The 18,725-nt window shown below is 41.6% G+C and overlaps 1 protein-coding gene across 3 annotated transcripts in view; it reads right to left on the bottom strand.

Annotated features, from left to right (window-relative positions):
• The window catches only part of PDE11A (phosphodiesterase 11A), a 316,746-nt gene that overhangs the window by 169,272 nt on the left and 128,749 nt on the right, over positions 1-18,725 (bottom strand). For all 3 annotated transcript variants that reach the window (XM_024561537.3, XM_045196309.2, XM_045196313.2), the window contains one exon: positions 11,536-11,668. In XM_024561537.3, coding sequence (XP_024417305.2) covers positions 11,536-11,668 — 133 coding nt within the window. The remainder of the gene's footprint in view (positions 1-11,535; positions 11,669-18,725) is intronic.

An 18,725-nucleotide genomic window follows, 5' to 3' on the forward strand; every position in this document is an offset into this window, starting at 1 on the left:
AGGCACAACTGCTTTTGCCAATTCTGGGACAGGTGCAAGCTCTGTCTAACCTGTCCTAGAAAATCTGAAGCAGCTGAGGAAAGAGGTCACAGGTCAAAAAGCAAGGGAACACGCAGTGAGCAAGAGAAACAAGGACAGAGACAGTTTGAGAGGCTGGTGGTGAGAAAAACAAAGCTGAGGCTGTCTATCAGTGAAGTGAAAGAGAATTTTTTTAACCCCAAATCCCTGCAGTTTCCCGAAAGAATTCTTCAGTCTGGGAAGGTGGGAGTGGTGTTCTCCCATCCCCACAAAGGGTAACGTCGGGGCTTCTGGTTTGAGTGAGGGTGGTGGAGTTCCTTGAGGTGGAGAACACAGGAAGTTTGAGGGAAAACACACCAAGTTCAGACTGGCACACGTGACAACTGAGAGCACATGTGACAACTGAGAGGTGAGAAAGAAGAGTCGGAAATACTAATCTCAGAGTCATCAGCCTCTGGCGTTAATTGGGTGGGTAAAATCACCAGGGGAGAGCATGTCCAAGAAAAAGACACACACAAAAAAGGATAAAAAATTGAACCCAAGAGGACACAATATTTAGGGCAGGAAGAAGTGGGGTTAGTGACAGGCATGGAAAAGAATGCAAAGCTCATACTCTTAACCTCCAGATACTATAGCATTTCTAATGTGTGAGCACATTACTGCAACCTTTCTGGAAATAAACTTATTGACATGTGCCCAGAGTCTAAGAGAGTATACACACCCTTTGACTTACCAATGTTGTGTCTAGAAATATATCCTATGGCAATTACTATAGCTGTGTGCAAAAGGTTACCTATAAAGGTGTGAACCATCCATAGCATTGCTTATGACAATGACAGGTTAGAAATAACCTGAATGTTCAACCGAAGGGAGTTGGCTAAGTAAATCATAGCACACCCATACAACAGAATATACTATGTGTATTTAGCCACAATAAAAAATGAGAAAAAAAGATAAAAAAAAGAATATTGTGCACCCAATTAAAATCATTCTAGCATTAGGGTTCACTACTGATGCTGTACATTTGGTGGGCTTTGTCAACTGTATAACAACATGTGTTCAATATCATAGTGTCGTACTGAGCAGCTTTACTGCCCTGAAAATCCTCTGTGCTCCACCTATTCATCCCTCTCTCCCTGCTCATTTCTGGCAACCGGCGTTCCATTCCCCTGCAGCTTTATTGAAGAATAATTGGTAAAACTGTAACATATTTAAAGTGTACAACAGGTTGTAATATATATGTCTACATTATAAAAGAATTCTGCCTATGAGAATTTTAAAATTACTGTTTCTGTTTTCTAAATGTTAGATAATGAGTTACTTGTACACAATGAAAAAATTATTTTCTAAATAGTAGAACTAAGGGGGAACAGCAGTGTCCAATGTTGCAGAGTAGTCAAACAGGAGAAGCGCTGAAAAATGGGCTATTGAATTTAGTAACCCAGAAAGACAATGGAAGGCAAAGGTAGTCAAGAGAAGATTAGAGGTCAGGAACGCAAGTGATCAGTTCTGGAGGAGAGAAAGGCCACGCTGAGAGAGCAGAGCTGCTTTGGTCCAGAGCTGGTCTTGTGTGGGCTGAGCACAGGAGGATGGGACAGGCAACGGAGAACGCTGAGCGTCTTTAAATCATCTGACTGTGGCTGGGGGATGGAAGTGAAGCCAGCACTAACTCACTTTGAGAGTGGGGACGAGGGGATGCTGACATTAACATGCTTGATGAGCCCAACAAGGTAGGAGAGGGGAAGAAGAAAGGATGGCAGAGTATGAAAATTAAGGCAATCCCCTAGTTGTCTATTTGTGGCAATGGCTGTTGTTTCTGGAAAGTTAAACTAATCCAGGTTAGTTTAAATGGCAAGGCCCGGGAGCATGGGGTTAAAAGAGAAGACAGATGAAGCTCATCATAGAGTAAGAAGACCTCTAAAGAAAGAATCCCAAACAGGGATAATGAGGAATAAGAAAGTATGAAGGAAAGAATCAACTCTGTTCATCAGATAACCCCTACTCTCCCGGTCATGTACGTCAGCAGAGCTCAAAACTATCTACCAGCCTCTTGACCTCAACCAAGTCACCAAAACTCTCCATGCCTCAACTTTGTCATCAATATTTATCTCCTGCAAGCAAAATGTTAACAGTGGTTATCTCCAGGTTTTTGGCATTATTTTTGCTTCTTTGTGATTTTTCTTATTTTTCAGGTTGTTTTGTGTATATAAGGGTTTCAAAATGTGTAAGGTGTTTTACAGTGTAAATATTACTAATATCAAAAGGAACACTTGTCCCCAAATGTCTGCCCCATTGTTCCAGAGGGTCCCTGCTCACTCATTCTCGGTTTAAAGTTCACATCATTAGAATCACAGACGTTAGGCTATGGGAGACTAGCAGCCTTTCTAGGAAGCTACGGTTACAATAAACACATTATCTGAGAGTGTTTAGTTCTTTCCATTTAAAGAAATGTCCTCTTAAAAGTTTTTGCTAAGTCTCTGTCCTCAGTGGGTCTTTGCAGTTAACAGATCTCATTGAAGATGGTCTATCTCTAGGAACCATCAAAACATATTTGTCAACGTGCTTACTTTCCCCAGAAAGATAGGCACAACCTTAGCAGTAATCCCAAACAAAACGTCATCCCCCAAACGCCCATCTACGGAGAGAAATTACGGTACTAGGACAAGCTGAGAGAAGTTTCCAATCAGTCACTTGACTTCCTTGAAACAACAGAGAGGAAGTTTCTTTTTTTATTATTACTTATTGATTTTAGAGAGAAAAAAGAAGGAAGAGAGAGAGAGGCATTGATTTGGTTTTCCACTTATTTATGTATTCACTGGCGGATTCTTGTAAGTACCCTAACTGGGGATTGAACCCATCAAACCCCCGACCTTGGTGTATTGGGATGACCTTCTAACCAACTGTGCTACCTGACCAGGGTAGAGAGACAGTTTCTTTTTGTCTACCTTACCTGCACATGGCCGGGGGCAAGGAGTGGGGGAGCGGGGGGTGGGGAATCACTCCTAATGACTCCTAGAACACCGCCTACAAATGACTCCTTAAGTTCCTGACAAAAGCATTCCTAAAATAAAATAAGTTAACTGACCTTTTGGCTTAGAACTGAGTACTGTCTCCACAACCTGTGCAACAATCTGCTTGACTCTTGGAACCATGAGACTCCTGTGTGTCTTCACTACCCACAGCTGCCCCATTCTGCATCTTATTCGCATCCCAGCAATCTTCCTCAGCTCCCCCACCTCCTGGTCATCTGGAAATCCTATATCCACTCTCCAGTCTTCTCTACCAAACCCTGCTCTTTGGGAAGAATCTCATACTGGCCTACCCTAAGAGTCAAAACTGGGAGATTATCAGTAGCAAATGCATTTCTGCAGATCCACAGAGCTCTAACTCTTAATGGACTCAATTTTGCACACTCCCCTCAGTAACAGAAACACAAGTGATAGACCAGAAGGCATTACTGAAAATAGACAGACAATGAACTGTCCTGCCAGGCTAGCGCTCGGCATTCCAGATTGCAGGCGTGTTTTGCTATTAAGATCTGACAGGCGAAATGGGCTTTAGTACTCTATGTCAAAGGATCTCAGAGCCTGGAGCCCCATTATCCTTAAGTGCTTATGACAAAGGTAAGGACTACTGAGTTGTCTATAACAGGCTTTAATAATAAAAAAAAAAGGTCATAGAAAGTAGTTCATATGGAAGAACTATGTGGGATTGAAGAATAACAGACTTAAGGTCATGGCAGTTTTAACTGTGTAAGTCTTGGCACTGGCCACCCTTGGGAGAGGACAGCTGGGTGCTGATGGGTTTCCCACTGCTCCTGAATTTGTGACAGATACACAGACCGCCAAAACATCCATGCATAAAGGCTGCCCTACTTTGTATTGCAGTTATTTTCTGCCATTCCCCTTGCTGGACCTTTCTTATGCAAATGTTGGGTCCAATTGTTCATTCCTGTTGCAGCCAGAAAACAAGCCCTTTTCATACGGGCTCTGAAATTGTCTCCATCAATATACTAATGAAGGGAAATATTACATTAAGCAATAGAATATTGTACCTTATTTTGGCTAAATAATGGCTTGGTGTGCATTCGTGTATTTGTTTTAAGGTGTTCTTTTGAATCGGGTATGAAAAGAAGGGCAGAAAGCTTCACAAATGATGTGCTATTGGGAGTTGAATTCTTAAGCACAATGCCAACTAAAGCAAGGCCAGTATAATTGTTTTGCGGGGAAGCTATTTGCAAATAGAGCACGCACTCCGAGAAGCCACTGGATGCCTTGGCGGGTCACCTGCAAATGCACTTTATGAGTGTGCTCTTGGGACACTTCAGGCAAGGAACTCAGAATAAAATCCAAGCAACAGTCCATGCTGGCAAGGGCGCTAGACAGTGAACTATCTGAATTCCCCAAAGATAGAGCAAGGCAAGTTAATTTACTTAGATTTTACATTATTTCAATTCTGGTTTTGAGTAATAATTTATAGTTTTTAGAGGGCTCACAATAGCCTGGTAAAATATAAAATATAAAGGGTCTAAAATTTTTAAATATCTTTATAATTTTGCCTGGTAACAAAAATAACATAAATACTTGTGAAATTTTTAAGTAAAAAGAACATTAAGAGTTCTAATCTTCCTGGCTGGTAGAGCTCAGTGGATTGAGCGTGGGCTGTAAACCAAAGGGTCACCAGTTCAATTCCCAGTCAGGGCACATGCCTGGGTTGCAGGCCAGGTCCTCAGTGGGGGCCACGTGAGAGGCAACCACATATTGATGTTTCTCTCCCTCTCTTTCTCCCTCCCTTCCCCCTCTCTAAAAATAAATAAATAAAATATCTTTCAAAAAAAGTTCTAATAGTGCCATCTCTAGAGATAACAACTATTAGCAGTTTAGCATAAGTTCTTCTTGATCTTTTCCTACAAATATATAATATGTTCATACATCAATTTATACTATATTTAACAATAGTTAACATATTTATAATTAACAATACTGAACAAATTCAACAACGTCTACTGTGTACTAAACATTGTTTTAGTTGTTGAGGATGTATCAGTGAACCGAACTGACAAAACCCTCACCTTTACTGGGCTTACATTCTAGTGAGAGTAGACAGATGGTAAACAGTACCAAAAAAATACATAAATAAATAGTATGTTAGAAGGTTTTGGAATTAGGGGGGAAATAAAGCAGAATAACAGGAATCAGGAATACCAAGCATGCCAGGCCTTACTAACAAGTAATACCTGACTGAGGACTTTAAAGAGGTGAGGGTGGTGAGTCATGCAGCAATTGGGGAAGGAGCACTTTAGCTGAGGGAGTAGCCAGTGCAAAGGCCCTGAGGTGGCTGTGTGAGCAGCATATCTAGGAATTACAAGGAGACCAGTGTGGCCAGAGAAGTTTGAATGAGGGTTAGGGATGCAGAATCAGATGCTGGATTGTATAGGGCATTGTAAGCCTTCGAAAAAATTGTAAATTTGGTTTTTACTCTAGTGAAATAAGGAGACATTGAAAAGTTTGTGAGCAGAGTTGTGATATGATGTGCCTCAAAGTTTAAAAGCATGGACAACCCCTTCCCAAGGAGCGAATGCCTGATACAACTACAAAATCCCCAGACACGATCACCCATGAACACGAGTGTTCCTTAGGCCACTATAAAGAAATATAACCAGTTTTGTTTAGTAGGTCATTTCCATCTTCTATCCTTTTCAAGGATCATGGGGTCTTGAAACAGAATAAACATATCCTGATTTTCATGAGGTTGCAAAATATAAAGCTCAGAAGTTTAGTTCTGGCTCTGTGACTATCTCATATGACCATTCTGTTATAATTTTCAACCCATAAACTAAGGAGTTCGGCCATAAAACCGCGTATGCTATCAAGCCCAGCAGGCACCACTCCTAAGAGTCAACTCGAACAGGCAGACAGAAGGCGAGTAATCACTGTGGCTCGCCCTCTGAGGCGCTCTGTTCACCGCAAGGAGGGAACTCCATTAAATATTTAACACAGTCACAAAGAGAACACCCAGCAGGTGGACAGCTATGATTACTTGCCCCATAGCCCTCGCAGCTGGCACCTGACAGCACCTGGGATGAGCTTTATATCACATTAGAAACATCCCTTTGTAGCTCTTATCAAAAGAAAGACCAACCGTTTCAAAGCCAAAATTTGAAAAATAAAGATCATTCACTTGTTGCATAATTTTGGGCAGAATTTCAGAGGAATTCCCAAAAGTTATTTTAAGGCAGAAAGTTCACGGAAATTGGAAATCTACTTTACACTGTAATGCGTAGCTTGATAGACTCAATTATCTTTTGTTAAATAGCAGAAAATAGTTACTGGCGTCATGAATCCCCAGACTGACAGGTTTTGTGTGTTGGTCACAGTTGGAGAAGAAACTACCAAATGTACAGGAGAGGATGCGTTGGGGTCAGCTCCTGCACTTAGACATCTGAGGAACCCACAGAAGGGTCCTCTGGGTCAGTCCTTCATAGCTTCTGCTGAACAAGTTCATTCATGGAGAAGGAAACACCCGACCCACTGCCGCTGATCGGGAACATCCATCTGGGCTTAATTAACATGAGCAAAACCTAAACTTCTACTGTATCAAGTCACAGAGATTTTGGAGTTTACCCATTTCCTGAACTGACAGCCATTTGAAAGTAGGCACCAGAGCTGTGTTTGAAATATACCAACATGACTGGCTTTTAGCTATACGTTTTAAGGTTTGGTGGGTTGCTTGGGCCTGGGCAGGCCAGTGAGCCCCTGAAAGTTGATCACCCCTGATTTACCTAGGTGACCTGACCCCTGGATGCCTGACCACTCTTGTGAAGAGCCAGGTCTGCATATTGTTTGCCCCTCTAAGGGAGGACCTGGTGACCATCTCTCCGAGGCAGCCCAAGGCCACAGGACATGCATCCAGCCTTCACCGCCTGCTGACATCTGCTATTGCTCCTCCGCTGTCCAGAAAAGACAAGACCTCGCTTTCTTGAAGGCCTAAAGGCTGTCGGATTATTGCCGACAGCCCTTCTTTACTGTCAACAGACGGTCAGCCTTAACTCCCCTTTTTGGGTAGAGGCTTTTCTCTTCCTTCCCCTGTGTGTCTCTGGAGGAAGGGGACACTGAAGTTGGCTTGTCCATGATCCAAATTCTGCTAGTCTGCAGCTCTGTGTAAAGGCCCCCTCAGGTAGAGAAAAGGATCTACTTTTAGCATCTCCCTGGAACTAAAAGAGTAGTGTGCAATCAAGCTAATATCTTCACCTTATATTTATACAGGACTCCAATGTTTACAGAATATTTACGCAGAGTTTTAGATGTTGCAGTGTGTATGTAAGCAGTACGCCCGAGACTACTCAGCTGGTAAATGGAGCAGACAGGACAAAAAGGTAGGTCTGCCAGCCATTGAGTTCATGTGCCTGTATGGAGAGAGGGAGGAAGGGGTGGTCACTCTATGGCCCAGGTAACCCTCAGCAGGGGGTGCCCTCCCACCAAGACCACTCAGGAAAAGAGAATTGAATCAGGAATCAGAGGCCCAGAGTCTGTTCCGTGCCCTTCCTCAAGGAAGCTGTGTGGCCTTAGGCAAATCACTTTAGCCCTCCGAGTCTTTGCTTTTTTCACCTGTAAATCAAAGAAATCTCTAATATTTCTGTTAACTGAAAGTTGATGTATCTATAGTATGAAACCTCAGAATAAGACCAATCCACTTTTGGGTGTTCTATCCCAGATCACTACATTGTTGATGAACTGGAGTCCCTTTCCCTGCTCATTTAAAATTCGGGTTGCCAGAATTAGATATGGAGCCCTGGAGAAACTTCGCCTAGGTACCAGTGTTCAGGGTAGTTGTGTTTCTGGCATTATGTAGCTCTATGTTAAGAACATCTGTAGGAAAAAAAAAGGAATACTTTAAAACAATTCCCCATGCTACCTCTGCAAATTACCCTTCTTGTTTACCAACCTCAAACTATTCAGGGAAGTCAGTTGACTGCAGAGAACAAAAAAGCAAGCACATTTCCCAGTGGAGATAACAATTAGTCATTAATCCTGCATTTTTAAAAAACTGCTCCCTTATATTCTAGCACTGATAAGTAATGACTCAGTTATGATTACTGGGGGAAAAATATGAATCCGTGCACCAGACCCTAGAAGAGAGGACTCAGACTTTTGCAGGAAGTCAACACCATTCTAAAAGACAGCCTGCGTCTCAAGGATAATTTCAAAATTACTTTTAGTGAAAGAATGAATCAATTGCATTTTGTCATGGTAGTTTTTTATCTTGAGAAAAATAACATGTTCATAAAAATATCTGAAAATGGTCATCTTTATTTTATGATCTATGTCATCTTACATCGGTCTTTGTGGGGAGAAGTTTTCAGCCTCTTAGCCTCTTGGGGGAGTGCTGTGGCTCGGTCTGAACTCTGTTGCATTGTAACACCAATGGTTGACATTTGTTACTGGGGAAAAATATACTTGAGAAGAGAGGTGGCCAAGCAGGTAAATAATTTTGCTTTCCCTGGTGCGACACGCAGCACACACAACCCCCCACACCATATGCACACATTTGTAGGGCAAATCTGCTAAATGCCTATATTTAGGCAGCTTTTCTCTCTCTCTCTCTCTCTCTTCCCTTCCTTCTCTCATCTTCGTTTATATTGATTAACTCCTTTCCATTTTTTTCCTTAACATAAGAAAGGAAACATAAAATACCTTTAAATTCTAGTACCACACAAAGACAACATGTAAAAATGATAGTATAATGCAGTTTAGGATTTGTATTTAAATTCCAGTATTAGCTATGTGGTGGATTGAAGGCACTTACGTGGAAAGCCAAGAAATAATTATCATCCACACACACATTTTATTTTACCATAGAGTGGGATGTGATTTCACAAAATAGTCGCTGCTTAACCTACCACAGTTTACTGTCTTCAGACATCATTGCTTCTAACTACTGGATCAGGGCAGGAAATTTTTGTGCTCAATCCCACAGAAATAACTGTAGCATTTTTGCTCAACAGTCCACATTGTTCTTTTTATGGATCATCAGAGTGGCCAGCCTTATTGGAATGGACTTTTGAGTGTGGAGAAAATGTAAATTTTCACCAATCAGGGAGAGAGGTGGTAAGATCTGCCTGGAGACATAGGATATGATCTAGGCAAGCTTGCCGTATTATAGTACAAAGAAGTATTCTTGAAATATTAACTGTGCTTACTACACTGTTGTTTTTCATGAGAAACAATAATAATTAGACAAGAATTTTCTATTTTCTGCCAAGGGGAAGACACTTATCGCCTATGACCAACATGTCATTGTCCTAGGTACAGACGCTAGAAAAGCTGCTGCACTCTTGTACTTAGAGACACGTACAAGAATGTTCTTGGCATTTTACATGTAACAGCAAAACCCAGAATCCAAATGTCCGTCAACACTGCAGTGGATAAATAAAGTGAGGCGTGTTCATACAGTGGGATACTTTGCAGCAGTGAAAATAAATGAATGAAGTAGAAATTCAAGAGACTCGGGAATATTTGTTGAGTAAAAGAGCAAGCCATAGGAAAACACATGCAGTATAATCCAATTTATATAAACTTTGGAAATATGCAAAATATAACAATTTACGCAGCAGGGATTCAAACCTATGCAATGAAGCTATCTGGAAAAACAAAGGAATGTTAAATTAAAATTACGATAGTGGTTACCTCTGACAGGGAAATGAAGGAGATGGGACTAGGGAAGATCAATATAAGGATTCAAAATTAATGATAAAGTTATTTTTCTTAAACTGAATGGTGGGTATTTACTGCATCATACTTTGTTATACCTTTACACATGTCTTATGAACCAATTTTTAAAAATGGTATAACTTGTTGATTTTTTTTTCTTTTTCAAAGTTTGACTTCATGGTCCCCAGCTAAGAGCAGAACAACAGTAATCCATACCAAAGCTAGTGCTGTCACGTGGGGGCAATCGACCATCATCCCTCGGCCTCTAATTCGCTGACCTTGTAACTGAATTAGCAATTCGGTTACAGACTAAATAAAGACTATTTACAGAAACTAAAGACTAGACTGAGGTTCCAGCCTCCCTGCCGTCTCGTGCTCTGCTCCATGCTTTAGAGGGGGTGCAGGGCTGGATCAAGGGCTGCAGGGGCAGAGACTAGGACTGAATCCTTGTCTGTCTCCAGAGTCGCAGACCAGCTCTCAATGTCTGTAAAATGGGGGTGACCACACCTACCTCTTAGGGCTGCACAGATTAAATGTTCAGTTGTTATTACTCATCTACCCTCTTTTGTAGCCAGTGTGATCTTTCTAAAATGCAACTCCTGCTTCTCCCCCATTGGAAACTCAACTACTGGTTCTCCATTGCCCACAATAAATACTCAAATCTCTTCACACGGCTTTCACCCCTTTGAGTGACCTGGCCTCCGTGTTCCTCTCCAGCCTCAACTACCTCACCCTTTAGCCATGTTAACTGATCTCGGTGTCCCAACTCTCCAATAAATTAAAAAACATAGAGATATTTTATAAGTTCATATAAATTTTTCTGTATGATACTCTATACTATCTTAGAACTTAGACTTCTGCAGATAAGGCCCAACTGTCCATCAATACGTGAGTGAATAAGACAACTATGGGACATTTACACAATGGAATACTACTCAGCCATAGAAAAGAAGAAAATTTTACCCTGTACAACAGTATGGATGGGCCTGGAGAACATTATGCTAAGTGAAATAAGCCAGTCAGAGAAAGACAAATACCATATGATTCACTCATATGTGGAATCTAACAAACAAACTCAGGTAACAAGCAAAACAGAGACAGACTTATAGATGGAGAACAGATGACAGCTAAGGGTTGGGGGAGGTTAATGGGTGACGAGATTGAGCAAAAAAGAAAAGACTCATGGACATGGACAACAGGGTGGTGACTGCTGGAGGTAGGGGGTGTAAGGGGGATAAATGGTAATGGAAAAAACTATAATAAAGATTATATATTTTAAAACACCTCTGTAAATAAGAATCTACATTGCTTTAATATATTCTGCATATCAGCACAATGATTAACATTGAACAATAATGAACCAATTTACTGTTTCTTGGGAGTAATTTGTAAAAATACAGTAGTCGTTCTAGCATCTATTGGGAATAATTATGTTATATACACATTTTTATTATTAGCTATTTCATAGCATAATGCAAACTGTGATTAATATAAAATACACATGGGTACATGTAATGCATGGGTACATGTATATGGGTACATTTAGTCTAAAATGTCCCCAATCATAAAAGACCATCAGACTAATGCAACAGAGAGCCACTTTGCTACAAGTCATGGGAGAGAGGATCTTTGTCAGTCAACAGCAGGCTATGCAAACAATCAGATCAGAGGGGAAAGATGCGAAGGAATTGCCGGGAAGCTCAGGGGTTGCTGTCAGTCTGTATGACGTCTGTTTTGGCCTCAACCAGCAAACCATCAACAGAGTGGCAACCGAACCATCAGACTCTGAAGAAGAGACTCCTCTCACCTCGGCATCAAAGCGAGGGTCCTGGTAGGCGTCACTGATGTTCACGGGAAGGCCTGTGGAAGCCACGAGCTCGGCAATGCTGTTATTGATCAGCCAGTCGGAGTATGATGACTTCTCCATGCTTTCTTTGAAACTATCAAACACCAGCGCACGCAGGGAGGAGAGAGAGAAACATCAGTTGCCTGAAAGCAAATCCGATAAAAGTACACTTAAGGCAGGAATATCTGTTCTCATCAAGTACGGATAAATGCATTAGTCTCAGAACCATAGGGGGGCCGTTATTAGGATCTTCTTTAAAGAGGCTTCCCTGCTGTAAGGTAAAATGATCAAATCCAGGGGTAGAAACCATAGGTTCTCTCCGATTCAGACGGCAGCGCTAGACTGTAGTTAGGCCCCGAACAAAACTGAGGCTAGGACATGGGGATGAAGTCCACTGACCTCGCCAGCCCTCCCCGCTTCCCCGAGCAGACTAGATGTTCGGCACCAAGAAAAATGAAGCCCAAGAATGGCGAAACATCAGAAAATAAATTGACAATAAATTGACACACTGAGCTCTGACAGCCAGGAGCTGTGGAAATGCAAATTCGAGCACTGTTCAAATTAGCAACATCGAGGTACATTTTCATGGAGGATGTGAGATTTGTGACTTAGGAGGTGATAACAAAAATCATGTAAATGAGTGCAGGTATACCGGGGCAATAGTTTTCAAATTAATTCTGTGGATTCCAGGAGATGTGAATGAGTGTACTATAGCAAGAATAGTAATGACAACTCCACTGACTTTTTAATATAAAATGCATTGTATGCACACAAAACACTAGACGCTGTACGTGGTCCTGGTTGCTATGCAGTGACGCACCTGTGAGGGACCTGTGCCCAGCTGAGAGTGCCCGGGACTGGCACAGCGAGGCCGCCGCGTGCACGAGTGAGTGGGAAGCAGAGGTTTTATTTGCCATCATTAATATAGTTCACCTGTAATGACTATTGGTCTGTATCTGGTAAATTCAACATATTTTTGTGATGTTATTAATCCTTTATTTCATATTAAATATCACTAGTACATAAATTTATTCTCTGTGGATCTCTGCCTGCACAATGGAAATTTAAATAAAAAGCTGAGTCTTGTATTTCTCAGATGGCACCTGAATCAAAGAAGTAAAAAGACTGAGGACTTCAAAGATGAGATAAAGCTTTTACTTTCTTAAAAAAACACACACAAAGGAACAACAAAAGAAGTCCACGTTTCATTTTCACTTTGTTAAATTATACCTATGAGAAGTGAAAGCAGAAAAAAGGGGGGGGGGGGTAGGGAGAAACGTGATAATGTGCCCGCCCAGTGTGATGATCCAATCTCATGGAGTCATTTCCAAATTGAACTCCAATCTCATGGAGTCATCAAAGGGTGGGATGGAATGTTGGTAATTTCTTGCAGCAATTAATCAGTCCGTCAATTCACCCTGTGCTGTCTGTGTACTGTATTAAGTACTACAATTTTTAAAAAGTGTTCTGTGGTAAACTAGTGTGGAAAGTGCTGGCTGAGCATGTGGTGGGAAGAAAAGCTGCAATAGGACCCTGGGGATGAGTCAGGGAAGGACCCAGAAAATAAAGGGCTGGGTAGGGGGAGGCAGAGGGTGGTGAAGGGGGCCCAAAGAAGGAGTGGGTTTTATCAACAACTGGCAAAAATATTTAATCTGGGTTTTTCAGGATGGGCAAGAGCTCAGAAAGGAGGGCTTGGGGGCATGAGGAGGAAAGTGCGGATGGAGGAGGAAACAGTGAGGACAAGAGACACAAAGGTGGCGCAGCAGGTACAAGGGCAGTTCTCACACATTGATGAATCCCCTTCGATGGCAGCACAGGACGCATATTGTGGGGCAACGAGACTGAAAAGCACCTCAGGGCTTAAAGGTGGAGGCTTTGACCAAGGAGCTGAGACTTCAGTTATAGGGAATGGGGAGGTGCTTAATAAGAGTATTGTCCCGGGAAATAACATGATTCGAGCTACGATTTTAGGGAGCTTAAACTGGGGACAAAGAGCAAAAGCAACTGGCTAAGAGAGACTGAAGGTGGGAGAGGTCCCTGTACACCATTCAGGTTGTGCCACTGGGAGGTGCTGATGCTGCCCACCCGAGAGGCAGTGCAGAAGGTTCCACAGGGCTCAGTGGGCAGAGGGCAGTAGCTGACATTTCACTCGTGTGCCTGTGGCACGATTAGCACAAGTGAGTGTTTTGAGTGAGGAGACGAGAAAAGGTAACGGACATTCTGTGATCCCGGAAGACATCATTCACTGTGGAAAACCCAGGAGCAGAACCTGTATCAAATCTTTAGGACTGAAAGTGCTGATACAGAGTTGGGATTATCTTTGGGGAAAATAAAATGGATGAGATCACTCAGGGAGAGAATATGTAAGTAAATCTCTATCTAGGGGAAGGAAGGAGAAGAAAGGCAGTAGTAAGGGGTGAGGAGATAAAGAGAAGAAATTGAAAAAGGGAAAGTCAATCCATCATCACCCATGGTGGGCCAAGAGCCCAGATGGATGCTTTACCTAATGGATTTGTTTTGTTCTCACATAAATCCGACGAGATGGGTACAATTCTCTACATTTTACAGGTCAGAAAGCTGAAGCTCTGAAATGTGAAATAATTTCCCCAAGTGGAGATAGAATTTTCAGCTACATGTGACTCCAGAGCCCCAGATTATTCTGTTTATCCGACTGCCTCTCAGGGAAGGAGCTCATGCGTAGGAGTAGTGCAGGATTAATGAAAGAGGGCCAGTAGTTATCACAGAGTGTTTCTGGAAGATGCTGCAGGTAAGAAACACTTCAGACTGAGCATGCAGTCAAAGGAAGAGGCAGGAAAACACTTTGGACTTGATAATCCAGCACTTTTAGGTCCCTCCTTCCAGAAGTCCCGAAGAAGAAGATGATGATGATGGAAACACTCACTGAGCAGAGGCTCCTGAAAGGTAAAACATGCTTAGAATCTGGTTCGATCAGGCTGCATCGGTACTGAAATCATTACAAAATTGTTGTTGAACAGTGTAGTAGACAGTAGACTTGACCTGTGCAAGGCACAACTGAGGGGCTTTCTGGAAAGGATAAGCCACGGTCTCTTCCCTCCTGGGGACAGCCATCCACATGGGGAGATGAGAAACAAACACACTGGCATTTAAACAATACATCATTTCAAATAAAAAATCTGTCACATGGCTGTGGTGACTAGTTTCTAAGTCAACGGTGCCAGTCACGAAGTGGAAGAAACGCGGGGAGGAGAAACCACTTCAGGTGTTGTCATCTAGCTAAGACTTAACAGCGGAGACGAGAGACGAGCCGACCAGTAGCTGCAACAGTGCCAACGGCTTTTCCGAAAATGACCTCTCTGTTTCTGCAGTGTCATGTGGCCCAGGGACATAAATGAAGGCCCAGTGTGACAGAATGTTCCGAGCAACAGTCAGAAAGGTGGATTTGTCATTCTGTCGCATTTATGCCACATTCTGGCTTTCGCACCAATTCAACCTTCCAAATCTAATGTTTTACTGTAATGCGGACCATGACACTGAGTCAAAGCTTTCAAAACCTCTCTGTTCTTTAAAAAAGCAATTTTGTTTTGTGATTAAAAGCATGAGTTTGAGAGTCAGATATACCCGATTCAAATTCTCTGTTTTGCCACTTCCTAGCAAAATGATCTCAGACAAGTTACTTACATTTCACCTATACAACAGATATAATGCTACCCTGAAGATACTGTGCAGACTAAAGTAATAATTTATGCCAGTGTTTCACACATTTCCTAGCCCATAGTACACATTTTTTTTTAAATCAACTTTTCAACAACTTCCAAAGTAAATTCTGCACCTGGCAGTACCCTTCCATACATTTCGGCAATGTGGTGTTGTGAATTTAATGACAAAGGAAAGGGCCCAAATTAATTGTGCTTCTTGAGGGGTGCATCTGGCTTAAAGGGTCAGTTCCTTCCTAAAGGTCCTAGATGTCGGCTCCTTCAGACTTAGGAGGGTCCTTTTAGTCTGTGTGGTTTCTTCCCAATCAAAAGGGTCAAAATGAATAGTTCCTAATAGGTCTTATTTTTTTAACAGGCTTTTGGAAGCTTAAATTAATATCCAAAATTGAATGAACCAACTTTGTAGAGGTCCCCCCAAATCCGACCAGAGATAACAAAGACCAACAAATCCAACATTTAGGTTTTCAGTTTGGGCCAGAACCAAGATAAGGAGAGTCACCACAGTTTGGAAATGCATCAATCATTTGATTACTCTGCGGTTTGTGGGTGCAAATGAGAGCCCATCAGCTCAGCGGATCTCAGCTGCTGTGTGCAGAACTGCAAGACCTCAGTCAACTCCAAGTCCTCTCCTCAACCCCCACCTCTAGGGAGACATTCTTTCACTTGGGACCCCTTGTCAAAGCCCATTGCTTGGAATCCTCTCAAGGGAGGCCAGACACTGGATCCCAGAGTGCCAAAGCCTCGTGCACTAAGGGAAGAATACTCTCCCCAAGCTCTGCAAAGAATCTTGGCCCTTAGTTTCTAAGGCCATAATGCTGTGTCTACATTATCACGTCTCCTCATTAAACAGCCCCTTTAACTTCTGCTCATACCCCTCTCTGTATATAGGTAGAATGTAGGGATGAGTTTACCATCCATCTACAGATGGGTTACTATGAACCAACTCCTTCTTTCAGCAAAAAGAAAAAGGTGCTTATCAAACATCTCGTGCAAGCAGATGTCTAGTGTTCGTGTTGGTGGTTATGCACGTGTGTTGTGAAGATACTTACTGCACGTCACTGCCCTACAGAGAGGGGACATGGCTCAGCATTCTTGACAATACTCATTTGTTCATGCAAACCGAAAGTTGGTTGGGAAACCATTCAAATATTCCTAAAGTTTTTTTTTAATATCCTGCCTATGATTCATAGCTTCTCACATTCAAGACACCACACAACTTTGACACCTGCAGTGAGAATGTTTTTTTTTACTGACATAGAAAAACACCATAGCAAAATAAAATATCCTTAAAATAAGAGCCTGAGAAAAGCAAAATAAATGTAATTGTCATGTAAACTTCAGTGACACTTCCTTAAAACGTAAAAATTAACCACTTATTTTAACTTTAAATTCATTTATAATAACAAGTGAATTGTAAACAAATCCTTTGGCTTGTTTTTCACTAGAATCAGGTGCATAGGAAGATGCAGGGTTCTAAATGACTTTCCTGTAAAGGGCTTCAATTTAGATTCTCCTTCAGTGGCATCTTGCTTCCAAGTGTGAGACAGACTGACTTCAAACAGAGCTTCATGAGCTCAAACACATCAACTGTGGAGAGATAAAAGAGAATTGCCCTATTACAGAGAATGTGACTGCTCCCGATGTGAGGGTCAGTGAGGTGGATATAAACCTCAGGGTCGACCCATTGTAGAATAGTGTAGGAGAAACATCGATACAAGTAAAGCAAAATGAGACAAAATAAAGTACCCCAGAACAAGTAACTTCACCATTTTCAATTGTCTGAAAAACCTATCTTAGCTAAAGGTTCAAACACAGAAAACTGGATGAAAATCAACTTAAGATTATTTTTAGAATTAATTCTCAAAAATGAGTCTCCAAATTACAAGACAAAACATTGAATAAAATGATATTAATCATTTTATTGACATTTTTGTTCTCAACAGTAGTATACTCCAGTCTTCACTACAGACTCCCAATACTTTCTTCTTTCTACAGTGACCATTGGTTGGACCCCTACTAAAAGTTAGAGAGTAGTGGGATGAATCTTACATGAAGTGATCAATGAGGGTCTTTGACTATTTGCTGAAAGGAGGTGGCACATGGAACCCATCTATGTGTGGATGGTCAGCTCAGTTGTGTCCTAACCTACACAGAAAGAGGTCCAGGCAGGGGCTAAAGGGCCCATACCTTGAGGAAGCTCACAAACGGTGCCAGTGGATTGTGATTAATACCCTAACGGAAGGATGTAGAAGACATTAGGGGAACAGAGAAAAGAAGGGTCAATTTTGTTTGTGTTGGGAATTATATCTGGGGAACCACTTCACAAAAGAAGTTGGTTTAAGCTGGTTTTTGTGGGATTAGTAAGAGTTCATCTGGTAGAGAAAGTAAGAGCATTTCAGATAAAACCACATTATGAGTAAAGCTTTAGAAGTGTGAAGTTTTCTGTGCTGATATGATAAATAGTAGAGCTAAAACTTAGGAAATACGGCAGAAATGATGGGTAAGTTTACAGCAGAAGAGGCCAACCAATACATTATATGGTTTCATGCACTTATTTTGTGTCCACAACCACAAGTATACTGATGACTCCCACATCCATATCAGCAGCCTGCTGAGTCCTAAGTTCCCTACATATGAGTGTGTATGTCCATATATGTGTATGTATGTGTGTGTGTGTGTGTATACCTATATATCCCCAAGCACTTTCTGGACACTTCCTTCTGATTATCCCCAGGCACTTCAAATTTAACATTTTCAAGACTGAATTAACACACTTACTTTGATGTGTTAACACTCATTAATAAAAACTGTCACCATTAACTAAAAATAGACGATTGGTTTAGGAACATTTGTTTCAACATAGGCCATCTATTTTCTCACTGTAGAGTAATAATTGTCACTTGCCCTCTGACACTTGAGTATTATCCAGTGGGGGTAGGACTCAGAGAGGCAAAAAGGTAGGAACTCCAAGAACTCTCTAGGACAGATATTTATTTTTTATGCTTTGCAAACAAAAACTGGTTTCTGATCTATAGGTTGTGCCTGGTGCTATTTGCCATTTTGCTTCGTCAACTAGAGGTCTGAATTTTGGTTCACAAAGAGAAACTCCATTCCTTAAGTTTTCTCCTCAGGTAAGCCTTAAGTTATCCTTGGGCCCTTCTGGAAGACTCGAGCTATGCAACGTTAATTGAAGTTGTCTTTCAATTAAAAGATTAAGAAACTAAGTCAGTGCCAGTGGGACTCAAAGCTAGGACCTCGGCAGGAGATGCTCAAACAGCCAGAACTGGGAAATTAATAACCTCCTACTGGTTTCAGTCTATCTTTGAAGGTTACCAAACAAGTCTTTTAGCCATAAAAAATAACAAAAGCATGATTAGCAAGCAAAACTAGCCTGTCATTTCTTACACAGTGATAGGGATGCTCTAAATTGCAGAAGTTCCTGGAGCTTATCATGGC

This window comes from Desmodus rotundus, chromosome 2 (assembly GCF_022682495.2).
Source record: "Desmodus rotundus isolate HL8 chromosome 2, HLdesRot8A.1, whole genome shotgun sequence".
Classification (NCBI taxonomy): domain Eukaryota; kingdom Metazoa; phylum Chordata; class Mammalia; order Chiroptera; family Phyllostomidae; genus Desmodus; species Desmodus rotundus.